The sequence below is a fragment of the Leiobunum rupestre genome, chromosome 7 (assembly GCF_980474605.1).
Source record: "Leiobunum rupestre chromosome 7, qqLeiRupe1.1.hap1, whole genome shotgun sequence".
NCBI lineage: Eukaryota > Metazoa > Arthropoda > Arachnida > Opiliones > Sclerosomatidae > Leiobunum > Leiobunum rupestre.
In genome coordinates this window covers 17,449,553-17,468,369 of record NC_143390.1, presented here as the reverse complement: position 1 = coordinate 17,468,369, position 18,817 = coordinate 17,449,553, and the positions used below count along the sequence as shown (strand labels likewise).

The 18,817-nt window shown below is 42.2% G+C and overlaps 1 protein-coding gene across 1 annotated transcript in view; it reads right to left on the bottom strand.

Moving 5' to 3' along the window:
* Positions 1–2,595: 2,595 nt before the first annotated feature.
* LOC149934927 (uncharacterized) overlaps positions 2,596–18,817 on the bottom strand; it is a 55,778-nt gene continuing 39,556 nt past the window's right edge. Inside the window, exons 2-5 of the mRNA XM_090181083.1 lie at positions 8,850–9,138; positions 8,640–8,765; positions 7,389–8,567; positions 2,596–3,062 (exon numbers count right to left, since the gene is read on the bottom strand). Coding sequence (XP_090037209.1) covers positions 8,021–8,567; positions 8,640–8,765; positions 8,850–9,064 — 888 coding nt within the window. The 5' untranslated portion in view covers positions 9,065–9,138 and the 3' untranslated portion in view covers positions 2,596–3,062; positions 7,389–8,020. The remainder of the gene's footprint in view (positions 3,063–7,388; positions 8,568–8,639; positions 8,766–8,849; positions 9,139–18,817) is intronic.

Below are 18,817 nucleotides of genomic sequence, written 5' to 3'. Positions count from 1 at the left end.
AGAACTTTGAAGAGAAAAATGTTTTATTGAAGCGACTATTACAAAGTCATCTATAAAAAATAAGAAATTTTATACTTACAAAATGAATCAATTATATCATCTTGACGAGATTAAATGGCAAAATTAATTAATTAATTCATTAGTCATTTTTCCAATGTTCAAATTTGAGACTATCCCAAGAGCAGCCTAAACAAACAGCTCAAAAAATGTACCTACACGTATTAAATTATTCAAAAATAGGCATTTAGTGTAGGGCAAATAGATTAAAGACGGTAGTTTCTTTTCGACTGTCCTCGGACTAAAAGTGTACTCTATTTGCTCTAAGACGTTTTATTCGCCTGTTCCAGGGGTGAAATTTATTCTGACCCGTTAAACAATTCAATTGTTTTCTTTCTACTAACTATTGCCACGAAAGGAGCAAAAAGTGTCCCAATTACTTCGAAATTCTACCAATAGATTACGGTGTAGTGTAGTGTGATTGATTTAGTGTAAAACTGGAAAGATAATAAGTTGGAAAAGTGTAAAATGAGGTGTCGCATATTCGCATTTTGGTTTACGGGATTTTGGATTTTTAACCAAACCCGGGATTATCTTCGAAGGATTTTCCGTATCAAGTCTACTGGAAAGAAATCCTTGGATTTTGAATTTGTGGATTTGTACCCCAAAATTTCCATTGGATTCCCCAAATACTCCAATAGATTACGGTTTAGTGTAGTAGTGTAAAACTAGGAAGTAAATAAAAGACTAAAAAGTGTAATATTTTCTTCTTGTTGTAAGCGAATTCCCAAATACTCCAATAGATTACGATGTCCCAAATACTCCAATAGATTACGGTGTCCCAAATACTCCAATAGATTACGGTGTCCCAAATACTCCAATAGATTACGGTGTCCTAAATACTCCAATAGATTACGGTGCCCCAAATACGCCGATAGATTACAGTGTCCCAAATACTCCAATAGATTACGGTGTAGTGAGTTACTATAAAACTAGGAAGTGAATAACTTGGACAAGGCTAAAAAGTGTAAACATTTCTTCTCGGTGTAAGCGAATTCCCAAATACTCCAATAGATTACGGTGTCCCAAATACTCCAATAGTTAACGGTGTTCTGTAATTACTCTAAAACTAGGAAGCGAATAACTTAGAAAAGGTTAAAAAGTGTAAACATTTCTTCTCGGTGCCAGCGAATAATTTCCTTTAGTCCATCCTTAAGAAGCTCAAGCTCGTAAGCTCATACGTGGTAGACCCCTCGTATTCCGCTTCAGAATCGTACTTGTCCGACAAACTAAAATGAAAGCGAAAGGGAGGTGGGGGATGGGATGGGCCAGGCTTGAGATGATTTATACGGGAATGACGAGGTCTCTTTGGTCCCGCGAGGAAGGCCAGGAGAAGATGAGAGCGGGGCTGGAAAAACAAAGACCAAGGCGCTCGCGGATACTATCGGCAAACGACAGAGATTTATAAGGCCCAGAGACCTTTGTCGGCCGGAGATGTAATCGAACGCTCTCTAGCCCTTCAGATTTTCACTCCCAGAATCAAAGAAATGAGTTATATTTTGTAAGCAATACAGATTCGCTTTCCTCCTATACAGCCCCGAATGGATTTTCTCTCCGTCTGGATATACATAAACAAGAAAAAAATCTACCCAACGTATTTCGAAAGGAAATAAGATTTTTAGGAAAGCAAATTTACGATTATTCCTATAGCCCAGAGATTGGGCCGAACGGGTGGGGAAAAAAGCCAATTTGAGTGGAGAGCCGATGGGAGTGGAAACCTTTATATTTTTACGCGAGCCGCTGTAGGAAGTCTAGGCGTATATCCCCAGGAAATGATTAAAAATATTGTCAAGAGTGGTGTATATCTTGGGCTTTTATGGAGGTCCAATCATTCCCGTAATTGGCTACGTCACTCTCCGAGCGAGAGCCGAGACGGGACCCACTTTTTTATCTATCTCGCCGCACCACTCACTTTAGGCCTGTCGTCCTCCGCAAAGTAAAGCCCTCTGTAAATATTGATTCTTCCGCTCTTATAGTTGGACTCTTGTTTTGTTTACAAGTCGGTTATCTCTGGAGGAAGGGTTAAGTCTGCGTTCTCATCTTGCCAAGTAAAAAACGACAGTCTAACCATTCCAGACGAACGTTACTATATTTAAACCGGAGTAAAAATAAATGCAAACGTAAAATTAAACAAGTTGGCAAGCCAAAATATACCTCTCCTCGGAAGAGTTTTTAATTTTACGTGAAGTGTAACTATATCCGTGGTTCTGTGGTAGAACGCTCACCTGTCGTTCAAGAGGGCTCGGGTTCGAATCCCGGCTGGTTAAAAAATTATACTACACCCAATGACAAAAAGAGGGCGCTTTTGGAAAAACCTTTTCCCTGATTCTAAGAAACTGCGTACGCAGTGATTACCCTTTGCCCCGAAAATGCGAACGCGTTCGCAGGCCTGACAGACAGACCCACAGACAGACAGACACGGTGGTTGTATAACCCCTCCTAGGGTACAAAGTCCCCTCGGAGAGGTAAAAAAAATGATTACATCAATGTCAGAGTTATAATCAACCTTTTTTTTATTTAAGTTGATGACAACCGGTAATTTTATTTTTTTATTTATTTAGGCCTATACACTTAATATTTTTCTGTATTAATTTTGAGTTTCACAATATTATTAAACATCGGGTTTTTTTTAGTACAACGCGAAATATTTACAAAATTTAGGCCGAAATACTCGGGCCCAAATGAAGCTAATATATTTTCCATTTTCAATATTTACATTTTTTTATTATTATAATAACCGATATAATTATTTTCGTATTATTTACAATGGTTACTATCGGTGATTTTTTTTTATATATTACACACTTTATATACACAAGTTCACAATTTCGTTCTATTACGGATTAGTTTTACCACGTAACTGACGAAAGTTTCATATTAATTGTCTCGAAACGGGACCCAGTTCGTAAATGAAATGACAGAATATGGCAACTAAAAGAACTCACGAAAACCGTTTAGCTTGAGTTTTCTTTTCCATACTGTTTACAATTTTCTTTATTAATAACCTGGAAAAATAATTAGTACAGTCATTAATATTACGTGAAACGAAATTGGAAATGAAATAAAACGCAATAAAACTCTATTAGAAAGTCCATTATATTCTGGAAAACCCGAAATACTGGTCGCTCTAATTTTCCGGTCGGAAGTCAATTTTTGCTATTAGCGTATATTTAGCGATAAAATCGCCAACAATCGCGAGCGATAAATTTAGAAGGCTTAAACTATAATTTGGCAGCAAAAATAGTTGATTGCGGCGACTTTTCCATCTCTTTAATTTCCACCCGACGAAGAGAAGGAAGTATCGACGAAGCCCCGGATAATAATGACCCCCGAACCTCCCTCCAATTAAAACTTTTAGGATCCAAAAATTAACGGTAATACGGAAAAGATTTCACCGATAACGAGTTATTCCTCGTCGCTTTTAGGGGTAGGGTCGGAGACTGCTATAACCTTTTAAACCTTTAAAGGAGGGGGGAGGTCAAAGGTCCCCCGCACGCGCTCGGAATCGGTTAGGCCGGGAACTTTGGCCCCAAAAAAGAGGGGTTGCTTTCGTGTAATGAGCGTCGAAAACTTTTAGTTATTAATGGCAAGAATTCTCCTAATAAGGCTAGTGGCGGACGGGGCGGACGGGGCCAAAACGGAAGCGGCGAATAATTAACGGGGCAAACCGTAGCGACACCTGCCGTAATTGTCGGCGTTTCCGGCGTTCCGGTTTCCGTCCTCATATTGCCCCGATCCGCTACCTCTCCCCTATAGGCCGGAGCTCACTAATAAAGTCCCACTCTTCGGTATACAACGCCTCCTGGACGCGGCCCGGGGAAGGAAGAGCCAAATGGATATCATTTCTTTTTGGCCGCGTCATTAAAAGTTGATAAAAATTCCCCCTTCCTTGGTCAAATGCTCAAGGCGATACCACCCCTCCCTTCGTTGATACTACGATGACCATTAGCTTTAATCCCGATCCCCCTAATTACCTTAATTAGGTGCCCGAAAAGTCCTTCCCAGTCGCTTATACAGCACGCGCCGTTTTCTATATCGGACATGTGTTCTATTTCCCCAGAATCGGAAGTAATTCCCTCAAACTTTGAAATTGCCATTCGTAGTCGGGATATTGTGTTAAGAATAAATATCTTTATAGCAAGTATGTATTCGGGTTATCCGAGAATGTGTAGCTGCTGTGTATGAGAAACAATGTCGAAAAACGTCACAGGGGGCGCTTCAATCACGGTGGAAGACGTCTATTTTAAGAAAACAATAAGATACCGGGTTGTTTTGATATTTTTACCCCAAAGAACATTTAACCGTTTCATTCTTAATAATATTCAGCTAGGCGAATACCCAAGGCACCAAATTAGACCCAAATCATCTAACGACTTATAATGCTTTTAAACAGGTGGCCGGGTTACAATGCGTAGGAGGGTGGTGGCAAGCCCTACACCCCTCGCGAGCCAACAGCTCCCTACACTAACTATTACCGGGGATAACGCCATTAACCAGATGTGAGAGACCTTGCAAACTCAACGCGGAAGGAGTGGTTCCGAGTAATCACCCAGTGCTACAAGCTAGGATCGAACCCGGCTCATCTTGCTGCGAGGCGAATGTGCTAACTACTCCGCCACTCCACCTAAATTAAAACTGAACACCTAAGTCTTCCCATAAACACAAGAATTTGTTACAATGAGGCGACGTATTTAGGAATCTTAGCCGAGTTTAGGGGAACATGAAGCGATGAGGGGCTCTTTATCGTATAACGCGCTAAGACGTTTCCACTGACCGATTTTCCAATAATACACGTACAGAGTGCGTCCGAAATCCGAAAGGGGTCGTTATAGCAGCGAGCGCTAACCCGAGAAGAAGCTCAAGCTAAAGACGGAGTTCGGCTTAATTAGCTTTTGCGACGCTTCGCCAATTTCTGTTCCCAACCTCGGAGGAGGAAATCCGCGAGCATCCTTCTCAAATAGAGATGCCATTTTGGAAGCGGACGATCCGGGGGTTGTTGCAGTCGAGAGAGAGAGAGAGGTTGCCAGGTCATTAGCATTTTTAAAACGAAGGTAATTATAGAGGACAAAACCAAAAATTGGAAAAGCCATAAACGAGAAACCTTCCCATCCACGTCCACCCCGTTCCTTGTCCAATTTAGTAGACGACGACAAAAATTGGAATATCGGGGACTTACTTTTAAAGCTTTTCATTGTCCATCACGACCCCTGAACGTATTCTTTAGTCCGAAAGGTAACGCGGGAACGTTTACGTTAAAGAGTATCGGGTTACGCAGGGAAGACCGACTCGGGGTACGGGGGGGATTGAAGGGGGGGAGGGAGAAAACAAAGAAAGGAGGGTGGAAAAAACAATGGCGGTGGGGAGGAGGAGGAGGAGGAGGAGGAGGAGGGACGATTAGCGTGAGAGGGTGGGAAGCGGCGTTTAAAGGCGAGTCAATAATCCGAAACAACTGGAGCGAGAGATGATGGCGAGGATGCGGAGGATGCGGAGGAGGAGAGAACGCGCGTTTAAAGCGAGTCAATGCGAGAGACTAGAGTCATTATGAATCGTCGATATTGCTAGAATACGTACTCGAACGAATATATACGTCTATAATAGAAGCTTCGAAAGTGGGGTGCTAGTGGCGGGGACAATGTTAGAGGGGAAGCAACGGTAATGAGCCAACGGGAGATATTCGAACCATTTGGCCCCGTTCTCTCTCTCTCTCTGGCAGCTAAATTCGGTTGCCTTCGTCCCCGGACGTCTGGTTCGGGACAAATAGGCTTAACTGTTTCGTATTAACGCGGTGACGAGGAGCGGGGAACGATCACCCATTCGTCGGCCAGTTAATTATTGGCGAGGCTATTACCTAAAATCGGAAAGAGGCCCCCGCTGGTTCTATCGGGCTCCCTTCGCAGCCGTCTTATCTACGACAAGCGGAATAGCGGAATACAATAACGAGTTGAAATCGAATTGCGACGCTGGCGTGGAAGGTAAGCTAGCCCTCGATCGGAGCTCCCTCTCGCGTTCGATGCCGCCGCATCCTCCCTTCGTCCCATCCTTTCATCCCGAGCTTCCCTTTCCGTCCTAATACTCGTTTAGTCACAAATACATAATAGAGAAGGCAACTAAAGCTTAATGCAATTGAATAGAGAGAGAGGGAAACACGCTATTGGGGAAGCTCTTTATCCAAATACTATTAAAGCCTCCGATTCGGTATTAATCAGAAGAGACTAAATTACAATAAGGGGGGGGGGGGCGCTGGACGCTCTACTGCGATGGAGAGGGAAAGAGAGAGATAATTTAGAAGGGGAGGCTGCGAAACTCGTCTTCGCTCCAGAAAATCCCTTATTAACTACGGTTCACCGTATGGACTAAAGGATCGAGACACTACAATAATAGGACGCCGAGAGCTTCCTTATTAATAGAATCACGCGTTATTATTATTATTATTATCATTATTATTATTTAAGAAGGGGGTTTAATTTAGAATATTTAAATGACCGAAAAATATTGATCGATTCTGACAGCTCTTCTAAAGCTTGTGTACTCCTTGACACGCTCTGTAAATTCGCAGCTCGACACCAGCTCCGTCGGCCGCTTATTTGCCGAGGTAAGGATTAACGTTACGAAATTGCGTATGACGGAAAGGCGATATTTCTCCGAAAATTCTTTAACTAGGCTCCTAATATAATTCCGTCAATTTAAGATTTGGGCTAATACGTGACGCTCATTCGTAGAAAATTTATAAAGGGAAGGGTTTCGGGTTCAAATATTTCGAGCACATGAGAATTTAATCCTAATTTGGAAATTTCTGCCGTCAATTTAATTTCGTCATTAGGGTTGTTATTATTCCGAGGAAAACGAAACTAAATTTTAAACTTAAGCGAATCTTAAATTACAAAGTCGTCAATGTTTATCGCGAATAGAAAATGATGAACAAAGGATCTCCTCTTTCGAAACTCATCATTAAAGGACGCAATAAAATATCACAATGGATTTTCGCCGCAATTTAGACAATAGAAATCTAGTACATCTCCCTTCCTCTGGGTGGCGTCTTTTACGTAAGGACTATACCTTTGAAAAGGGGGAACACCTCTTTGAGTGTGTGTGGACGGGGAAGGGCCTAAAATAGGGCGCGGTTCTTTTGTTTTCTTGACAATCGACATTTTGTTTAATCGCGGAAAGGTTCCATCGATTGACTGGGGATCAAGGATAGACTTTCCAACTATAGCGAACCGATAATCTTATTTTTAAAGGGACAGTCGGGATTTGTCGGGATAGGCGGAGTCGCTACATTTCTAAGCCTTAAAGGAGGAGAAAACAAAAAGAAAGTAGCCAAAAAAACTCACTTGCCGCACGATCTCTTTGTTTCCTGGGTTTTGAAAAACCAAAAAGCCATTTCGTTTTATTCATCTTTTTTTTTGTAGAAGTGGGGGAAAGAGGCTGGTTTGGAAACTTCGATAAATAATATATATGAAAAAATGTTCTTTATTTGTCCGCAGGGTGTCGCCACCTTCCAAGAAATCGCTCCACCCATTTGAAAAGCCACTTTCGTTCTAGTACCGCGCCAATATCGAGAGTTTTTTCTTCGGAGCTTTCCTCTTCTTTTCCGAGCATTTTATTTTATTAATGTCAAGGAGAAGAAAAGGGAACCGGAGAAGCGGTTTTCGAAAGGAAATTAGACACCCTTTCGTTTCTTCGGCCTCTCTTTCATTACTACACGACGACATCGCGGCGGTTTCTCGTGCCTTTTTTTATAAAGGAATGCTATTTAATCGTTTATCGATAGTGGCGTATCGAATCTCCCGCGAGAGTGAATCCGGATGGAGGAGCGAGAAAAGAGAAGTGACGTCGTCTTTATTAGAAATAAAAGGAGCCGCTGGGAGGGCGACGCGTCGGAAAAGGACAAACGTAAACGGTCATCGGTGGTGGCCGGAGAGGTTCAGCGCCCGTTTCTTCAGCCGCTCTCCTTTCTTCTTGGTCACTTGCCGTCACTCAGAAACGAGTCCGGGCTTCCGTAACCGCTGGACGCGTCGTCGTGGACGGGAACCGCTCCGCCGACTCCGGAGGGTCCGTGGACGCCACCGGCGATCCCCGGATGAACGGGGGTCAAGTTCTCCGTGGCCCGTTTCAATTGTTCCAGGCTGTTGACGTAGCCGTGGGGTCCCCCGCTGCCGCTGGCTGGCCCCGGCCCGTTCGCGTTTCCGTGGTAGCCGGGATGGGCCCCGGGTGGCAGGACGGACGACGAGTGGTGGTGGTGAGAGTGCGGCGTCATCGGGTGACGTCCCATCTGGGAGGCGCTGGGGCTGCGGTGTCCGCTGGGCGCGCACGCCGAAGAAGTGGCCGGACTGGACGCTGAGACCATGTTGTTGGCGCCGCTCGACGATGGCCCGTTGTTGGACCTCGAGTTGACTTGGCTGCCGCTACCGCTACAAGAATGAGACGAGTGAAAGAGCAGCCGCTCCTCGTGGTCGTACTCGCACAGAATTCGGTTGTCGAATAAGTAGAATTTATCACCCACGCAGAACCTGAGGTTGGTTATTGAACTTTCGAATCAGCTCCTGACTGAAATATCGCCTATTTAAATTTGACGTCCTTACCTGTGGTTGCACTGTTGACAGGCGAAACAGTCAAGGTGGTAGACGTTACCTCTGGCTCTCATGACCATCTCGAAGGCTGGTATCGTCTTGTTGCAGGCGGAACACAGGCCCGTCGTCCCGAACAACCTATTACCATGACGACATCAAAATTTTTAAAATAAAATTTCGACGGACTATCCTTCGTGACCATAAACGGCAAGGTGTACGTACCTGAGGTAGTCTCTTTTACAGAGGATGAGGTTGGCTTTGGTGAAGAGCGTCGATCCGACTTCGCCCAAGCGGCAGTCGCAGCAGGCGCACTTCAGGCAGTCCTCGTGCCACAGCTGGTCCAGGGCCTTCAACAAGTAGCGCTCCCGGATGGGCTTCTGACACCCGGCGCATTCCGGGCCCGGAAGCCCTCCTGGAGCTCCACCTCGAGCACCCATTGACCCGGTGGACAATTTGCTGACCGCTTCCGGGATGACGGACTGTTTGGACTCGAGCTTGATTTCCACGGGACCTGCGAGAAAATAAAAACTTTTATTTAGTTACGATATTATTATACGTATATATCGAGGTAGAAAGCTAATTCCCGGTTGGCCGATATTGCTTTTCACCGATCGACTGGCTTCGGCGAGTTAAAAAAAAATCCGGAATTGAAATTTCTTACAATCCATTATTGCTCCCACCACGCGAGTTCTACTATACTTGAAGATCTTTCGGGAGTAATATTTAACCATATGACGTCTCCGATACACGGACGGGATCCAATATTATATAGTTTCACTATAAAATAGGCAACGGTATTACGGTACGCTCGCTCCCTCTAGCGGAGGAGGGTGGTAGCGAAGCCGAACTAGAGGAGAACGTTTAATAAAACAAGAAATGGTCGAGCGTGGCACGGAGTGCGAAGTTTGCGAGTTGGCCAAGAAAGACATTCAGGGCTCCCCGTTCTTTAATAAAGCGACCCTGCTCGGCCAGTAAGTCTACAACGGCTATTACGGCAGAAGGGAGCTTCGAAATACGTGTATAAAAACCTTACATCCAGATATTATTATCGTTTCCACACCAATAGAGGTTCCAATATATAAAGTATGGTATATTGGAGGCAGATATACGCGAATATTGGACGTTTCGCAGCCGGTGTACCGCCTGGCATCGACATATTAAACCTATCAAAAGCGCTATTTATATAAAGAGGACCCATATAAATCCAAAACCTAAGAACTCTTACAACGTTAATTACAATTTTATAGGAAATCTTCCTTATTTGTCAAATTAAATTTTTACAACTTATATTTCCAGTCAGAATATAACGGTAATCTTTTAATTGAGATTTGTAAAATTAGACTTTAATTAATATTAAATAATTCACAAATTATTTGCTTAAAGGGGGTAATTTTATAAGGTGACCCTCGAGACCGAAAATAAAATGTTACAATTATGTTTTTAAACCCCACCCCTCAAGTGGATAGAATGGGCCCTGATAAAATTGAATGACATGATATAATAATCAGCTGGGCTAATACTCAAAGCACCAAGTCATCTAGCGACTTTTAGTTCCTTCAAATCAGGTGGCCGGGTTATATTACGCTGGAGTGATGCTACGCGATCCAACAGCTCCCTACACTCACTATTACCGTTAACCTCACCAAGATATAATATAAAAAGGAAACCGAAGAACTCGGGGAAAAGTGGAGAGAACTTGCAGCCCAATTTGAAGCGGCAAACAAATTTGACCAATAGGAAAATTTATTTGCAATTTACGCCGATGGTACGCGAAAATAAAACAAAATTAATCCACCAATAATTTACGATGTAAATAAGAGTAAAATGTTTAAGATAGTTATTTCATTAAAGAAATTCAAAAGTGTACAATATTATCCCGAACAATTACATAAATCGTGACTGGATAAAATTTAATATTCGCTTTTTGTACAGCGTAACTTTCCGAATATGGCCAACAGGTACGGTTTGAAATCAGGAAATATCACGTAGACGGAAAAGTCGGGATACATATGGGTGATGGTGGTGGGGCTATCAGTGAAATGAAAGTGGAGAAACCGAAATTAGATTAGCGCCACGGACGCGTTTCCTCCGATAAACAAGAAAATATTCGTCAGCAAGAATGTTTCGTGATCATCACGCCAGTCACGACCATCTCAAACGGATCCCTTCAAAGAGCCGACCAGATCGGAGCGGACGCCGCGCTTTCCAATTGCAAAGTCATCTACGGGGCTGAGGACTGGGGGGCAAGCCCATTGCGGCGACGGACAGTCGTAATAATAAAATGGTTTGCAACGGAACCACTCTTTTTTCCTATCCGCGGATATTTGTACGGTTGGAAGGAGCAAAGCGTAGAATTCCAGAGAGCGGATGGCCGAGTGGATGGAGGGAGCCATACCAGAACTAATATCGAAATCGAGGGTCGCGGGCGGAGGGTTATAGCCTAGATATATTAAAAAGTCGGCCAGCCTTCGCATCTAGCACGCGGAACTCGCGACGAGTACCGCGAGATCTTGCGGGGGAAAATCTCCGGAGGTTCCGAAGAAAAGGGGCCAATTTCGAGCCCAATGTTCCTCCTGTTCCTAGAAGAAACTACAAATAACGCTCCGTAATATATAGAAGTGATCCCTTACGCGTACCGACGCGCCACTCACCGGACACCACCACCCTAAAGCCTTCACCCTCCCGAAGAGCTTCGGAAGGAACCGCCCGGTCAACCGTCGATTCGACAATAACTCGAAATTGGAGTCTGTATATTGGATCGGGGCGGAATAAGGCGCTCCGGGATGGAAAAGGGAAGCAAAAAATACAAGAGGGGGAAGGCACGGAGAGGAGGGGGCGCGCGCGGAGTGGCTTCCGGAATAAATAAAGCTTAAATCTACACGTGACACGTGTCAATATAGAAAATTGGATTTCGAGTAAAATATTGGTCGGCGAAGAGTGTTGGTGGACGAGCGACCCCTCGCGGGAACGAGGAGAAACCATCGAGACTTGTTTTATTATAAGCTAGCCTCCCTGAAACGGCCAACGACGTAGTTAAGGCTAGCAAACGTATTATATCACGTAGCGTACGATTTATAAAAAAGCCGGAGACCCGGTGCCCATACGCGATCACCCCGACCTCTCCCCGAAAGCCGCGACAGAACTTTCACCTACCGAACGAATTTCGTTTCGCGTTTAGATTGCGTTGTCGTACGATATACGCTGTCAAGTAACGTCCCATTTATATCGTCTACATTGGTGCTTTTAAACGCGATTCACTTGATCGTATCTCCTATTTTCAGATCGACATTCTGAAATTCTAAATAATTATTTTACGGCTAATATTTTTGATTTAAACAAATTTTCCAGAGGGTAAATGACCCGGGGTAACGCGAATTAAAGGGAGTAATAAAACCTTAGAAAAGAAAACACAAATTGATGGAAGCTTGACCTTGTTCCGGGTTGTTTTTTTTTAATAATTATACCCAAAGCACCACCATAGGCCTAAGTCATCATACGACTTTTAAAGCCATTTATTCAGGTGGCCGGGTTACAATGCGTAGGAGGGTGGTGACAAACCCTTTATGCCACGCGAACCAACAGCGGAGTAGGGTAAGTAGAGTAAGGCTAGGAAGTCATTTTACTCCGATTCTGTGGTGGTGCATAGTTTGAGTCGGAGTAAAAATCCAAAATGGCTGCCTGTGGCCTTTTTAGCGGATAAATTCTGGCTAGCAGACGACAAAATCCTACACACCTCCTTTCCAGTAGGAGTAAAAAGAGTAGCCCTAACATTCCGGAACAAGCGAATAGTTTACGGGCCGGAGTAATTCTCATCCCCGGAACAGGCGAATAAAACATTTTGGGGTAAAAAGAATACACTTTTAGCCAGACAACAGGCAAAAAGAAACCTTCTACTATTCTAGAATGAAAATTTATTATTCCGTCTTTAAGGAAGTTTGAAGGGATTAAATGAACCTAATACAAGTCCGCCAAAAAAAAGACGAGAGATATAAAAAAAGAGAGATTGACCACTGTCCGATAACACCTATAAATAGCTCTTTCATTCTCTCGCGGTCTAATCCCCCAACTGCTCCAATCCAGCGCGCTTCCGAACAAGAGACAAAAGTGCCTTTTCCAGAAACGTCCTTTCGCCGCGTTCGGGGAGAATAGTCGGACTAAAGGAATGGTCAATGGAACAGGATTACACCTGTAATTTGGTCTCGCAAGCCCGGAACACGAAACGAAAAGAAATAACGAGGATAGAGCAATTTTAACGCGACAGGTGGAGACACCTGCGAAAATGACAACTTACGGGGAAGAGGAGAGACATTTTTACGATTGTACCTTCGCGACAACGTCTACAATGTATTAATAAAACCGCCTTTTTTCTCGTTCGTGTTTATCCCGTCCTTTCCAATTCGGACACTGGCACGATTTCGACAAAGAGCAGATGTTTTCAATAAGAGCATCGCGTCATTACTGGCGCGCCTGGAATGGGTGCGTCCCGAGCAACACTCTACTCTCTAAGCCTATAAGACAAAGATTTTCACATTATCAACCATTTCGCTCGAGATCCGACGGGGTCCCTAATCAAGGGATAATAAACCCCTTTAGCCTCGATGATTCATAACGGCGAGGTTCTATATTTCGAACGTCAGAAAGCCTTGACGTTCCAGTTCGAAATATCGCGGGTTTAACCTCTTTAAAACTATTGGATAAATAAGGTGGTGATAATTACTCTAAGCCGTAAACTATTTCTAAGTGGCAGCTAGGAGCAACAAACACAAAGAGAACGCAGCTAGCCTTTAAACACGCTAACGAAGGGTTGTGTACGAATTTCATTGGACGAGCGTCACGAGCCTTTACGCTGAACGTTTTACGGGGGGGGGAGACAATTTCCGAATTTTCCCTTTCCGACGGCAGCAGGCGCTAAAGCGTCTAGCCAATGAAAAACGTACACGGGTTGCGTTCTCATTGTGTGGGGTGTTGTGTTTGTTGCTCCTAGGTGGCAGCTGGGATTCGGGCTGCACCTTTAACTAATCTCCAAAAGTAAGTAGATTATTTAGATTTAATTTTAGTTACAGATCAGTCAAAATGTATCATTCTTTTTTTTAACTCTTTCTGTTACACCAACTCGAACTATTCACAAGGACAGTACTGGAGTAAAGATTTCGTCCAAAGAGTACACTAGTCACTCCACCTCAAAGTTCCAGATACTTATAATGCGCAGGTAGACGAAAAAGCAGACGATGACCTTACGTTACGTTGATCCCTGTTACCGATGACCCCATTTAAGGTTTCCCCTTTGTTGGGATAAAGTACCACCCTAATAGTTATTTTTAAATCCGATAGATGGCGGTACGATTATTGAAACTAGCTTCGGTCGTAATAAAATTGAATCTTAATTATTTTTCAAATTATATTTTTTTCCAAAATAAATTTCAACGGTAAACATTAAATTGAGGTGTGTTAATTAATATTAAATCATTAACCAATTATTTGCTTATAAGGGAGATTTGATTTAGAGCAAAGAAGATGACGTCAGAATGTCAGGGGTGCGTTTACACCTCTTGAAGGCTTTGGGCGTAATTTGATTTTACGTCCCCTCTAAAAAATGTTACAATGCTTTTTTTACAACCCACCCCTCAAGTGGGTTAAATGGGGCCCTTAAAAATTGGGGACCATGGTAAAATTATATTATAATTTTTTTAAAAGTACCTGTTTATTGTGCACCCAAAAGACTTGAAAGAATACAATTTCTCTTTTCGCTATTTTTGAACAATTTTAAAAAGGCACAATAATTTAAATTAAACACTGAAATATATGAGTTTAAAAATGGGATACATAACAAATTAAAAGCTATATAAAACCAAAATTACAAAATTGAAATTTAAAAGGAAAAGTTAAACTCTATTTTCCCGTGTTTTCATTAATCAAACCACTGGCTAGAAATTTGGGAAATAATGATATTTTGTATTGTTTGTTGCATTCTCGTGACGTTTCTACGAATTTAAGTAATCTTGATTTAATTGCAATCTTTAATTTATCTATGGCGTTATCGTAACAACCATTACTTCAAATGTGTTTCGGTCGTATATTAGTAGATGTTTCATATCTAAATCTTGGTCTTCAAAGGTAAGTATAAGTACGTCCATGTTCATATTGTTGGTTTGTTTTTAATAGTATTTGACAAAGTTCAACTTGATACTATGCCCTTCGTCTTTTAGTAGTTGCCTTAGTGGGTTAAAAACGAATTTCTTCCACTGACAAGGAGAGTACCTGAGGTGTTTATTGCAGATTTTATTCAAAGTCGGCCGTAATGTAGATCTATATGAGATATTAAATTTCCAAAAAGGAGACGTTGGACAACCAATTCGATTTTCCAGGGCAACCGAAAATGTTTTTGACCATTTAAAACAAAAATACTCCATTTAAAAAAGCATGGGATTTTCTCGGTACGAAAATATTTACGTCGTCAGTGAATGACAAAACGAAAGGACAGATTAATATGATACGAGTTCAATTTGTCTCTGAGATGGCACAGAAACGCTTCCAATGACAGATTGAAGAGATAGGAAGACAAGGGATCTCCTGGTCTTATGCCTTTGAGTATTTTGAATTTAGAAGTTATTGCGTTATTTAACTTCAGGCTTCAGCCGAAGTGTATATTGCCTTAAAAAGTTTGTTATAATCGATGCAAACCCAACATGCTCTAATATTTTATATAAATGCCTATGATTAACTCTGTCGAATGCTTTTACTTGGTCCATGGAAAATGTAGCCAGTGGGATATTGTTATATTCAAATATTGCAAAACGGCAATGTTAGAGCCGATAGTTCAAACAGGGATACTCAAAGTCTGTTCTTGATGAATAACATTGCTTATCACTTTCCGCATCCGATTGCCGAGATCGTTTTCAAATATTTCATAATCGGAATTCAACAGCGAGATTGCGCTCTAGTTTTTGAGTAGTTTTGAAATTGAAAATAAACGTCATAGAGAAGGAACTTGGGATTGATGTCAAAGATACGAGCGAGCAAAAGAGGATAAAAAGTACTTCTCCAATTACGGGCCGGAAATGTTCGTAGAATTCATTGGTCACACCATCTCGACCCGGGGACTTGTGATTCGGAAGTTTTAATTACTTCGTCAAATTATCTTTTGTTAAAGGGGAACGGTCAAGCTTCAACCAGTTAGATAGCCCTATAGCCCATTAAAAACTAAAATTGATGCCGAAAACCGCGTCAAAAAATATTGGGTGGTTAATTTTTAATAAAATAAAGAAATTTCGGGAAATCGAAAAGCGCGCGTCCGCCGCGACACCTGGTGAGAAGTCGGTGAGACAGAAAAACAACGTAAAAGCGCGCGCTGCTGAAGACGCGAAAAATTGGTTTCGCACGTGCGGCGCGTTCCAGTTATAAGAGACCTAAGCCTAAATTGCGCGATTTTAAAAGTTAGGATAGTTCGCAAATCATTCATACGGGGTTAGGGGCGCTGGCGGCAGCCCCTAAGATGGCGGCGAAAATTCAAACCCAAACACCTGGCGTTATTTTTCGTTTCAACTTTTTGGGCCAAGACAAAAAAAGGTACGTGTTAGTATATTGAACGTCTTGTTAATCTTTTGATACGGAAATAAGGCCATATTTGGAAAAGCTTGGCCGTTTCCCTTTAAGGTCGGTCAGTTTAGGTAAGATTTCGTGGAAAGTGTTATTTTAATCGAGTTGCTGGTAAGAGTTTCAGACTTCCTTTATAACCTCCGTCATATTTTGAACTTCCATACCGTCCGCTTGTAATTTTATTAATCCCCTTGAAGCTTTTCTCTCCGATGGGTATTTCGATACCAAAGAATATTCAGCCTTAGCTGTGGTAAGTGCCTTCTTGTTTTGTAGCTGGTCTAATATTTCTATTAATTGATCTTTTCCCTTTTAAGATAAGGACGTACCTACTAAAAGCTTCGCCTGGATCTGGATGATTTCGTCAGACCCTTAAACTGTGAAGTGGTAAATATAGACTTTACATAGGTCTTTTAGTATTGTTTTTCCCCCACCGGGTTAGTCATTATTGACTGTTCTTGGGTAGTATATTTAACGTTCGATCCAGAAATATGAAAATGTTTTCTTCAAATATGTTTCTTCATTAAGTGTTCCTGTGGAGTTTACTTTGAGTTCGAGGAAAATCCCCGGGTTCACGCTATTTGTCCAAGTGGTGTCGCGACCGTTTGGATATAAAATCCTGAAAACCTCTTTTAAATTATACAGGATGATTAGTTCAGTAAGCCTCTGTCCAACTAAAAATCTGGTTTCAATAGTATTATCTTGGGTTGGTTGAGTGGTTAGCACATTCGCCTCGCAGCAAGAGGGGCCGGATTCGATCCCAGCTTGTGGCACTGAGTGCCAACTTGTGTTTTCAAGGTCCCTCCCCGTTGGTTAAGGGGTTTTCCCCCGAGTTCCCCTTTTCATAAAAACTTGTAAAGGTTAGCGGTAATAGTGAGTGTAGAGAGCTATGTAGCTCGCGTGGGATGAAGGGCTTACCCCCCCCCCTCCCCAGGCTTTGTAACCCATGCAGCCACCAGTTTAAAGGCATTAAAAGTCGCTCGATGACTTGGGCCTAAAGTGGTGCCTTGAGTATTAGCCTAGCTTATTATTACATAGATCTAATTTGGGTTTAATCTCCTAGAGGTATTATTATAATAGGAGATAAGTGTGGGGTTTTATACTGGTAATATTATGTGCTTGAAACGTATCCCCTAGCAGGCTTCCGCTAATATGATTCCGAAGATTAAGGTAAATTTTGACGAGTGTTCCAAAAATATAAAGGTGGGGTGGCGGAGTGGTTAGCGCTTTCGCCTCACAGCAAGAGGAGCCGGGTTCGATCCCAACTTGTGGCACTGGGTGAAAACTCGGAACTACTCCTTCCGCGTTGAGTTTGCAAGGGGTTTTTACCCGAGTTCTTCGGTTTCCCCTTCCCATAAAAACTTGTCGAGGTTTACGGTAATAGTGAGTGTAGGGAGCTGTTGGCTCACGTGGCATGAAGGGCTTGCCACCACCCTCCTACGCATTGCAACTCGGCCACCTGTTTAAAGGCATTGTAAGTCGCATGATGACTTAGGCCTTGGGTGGTGCCTTGGGTATTAGCCTAGCTGATTATTATTATTATAATTTATAAAAGCACAATCTTGAATATCTACAGAAACGGTATCGAATAATTCAATCATCGGTTAGTGGGATATATATTTTGTAGATATCGATATGAGTTTCGAGTCTTTGAAAACCATTTTCGTACTCTATTAGAGTGGTGACTTTAAAATAAATGTCGTTATTTAAATAGTAGAAAGCTTTAAAACACGTAGAGATGATTAGAGATAGCACTACAATGAATTATAAATGTGTTGGGAACGTTCTTTATAAGTGGTGTTTTATTTTAGGAAGGTTTCTTGCTAGAAACAAAAGGTGGAATTTTTGTCCTTCGTGAGATTTATCTCTTTGATCATTTCGAAAGGCGAATTTAGGACTCTCGTGTTGTGTGATGCAAGTACGACAAACACAAATTTTCGTTTACTTTAGGCTTGTTTATTTGGTTTCCGTAGGTTTTTAGGTAATCTTTCCAGTCGCTGCTTTAACGTTTTTAACCGTATGATCTTCTATTGGTATACATAATTCTATTCCCTTTTACCGATTCTAAATAAATAGGAAATCGATCTTGACTTAGAGATCCAGATGTGACTATCGGGGTTTGAGATTGAAAACAGTTAAGCACGACGGACTAAATCGGTTGAATACTGAGTTTAAAACTAATTATTTAAAACGGTTTTGATGCCAGTTTCTTCGAAGAAGTTCACACGGGCCTTACATAGCTACTAGTATTAATCTTTTTGGGTGCTTGTATTTTTAAATAAAGCAGGATACACGGTGACGAAGTATTAAAGCATAGACTGCAGTCCAATGGGCCTTTTACCATGGTTGTAGTTTCATCCACTCACTTCATGTACCCTGCTTTATCGCAAAAATATAGCCACAACATGCTTTATCCTTCATAACTACCCGCCCAACTGTCTTCGTGTTGCTACCGAAACCAGCGCAGCTGAACGGAGTTTACAACGACGACTCAATTAAGTATTTAACTAGTTAGTTAGTGGGTTTTAGTTGTCGCGTGACCGTTGCTTTAGTCAACTCATTTTTGCTCTCGCTATCTTCGGAATCATCGGTTAGCA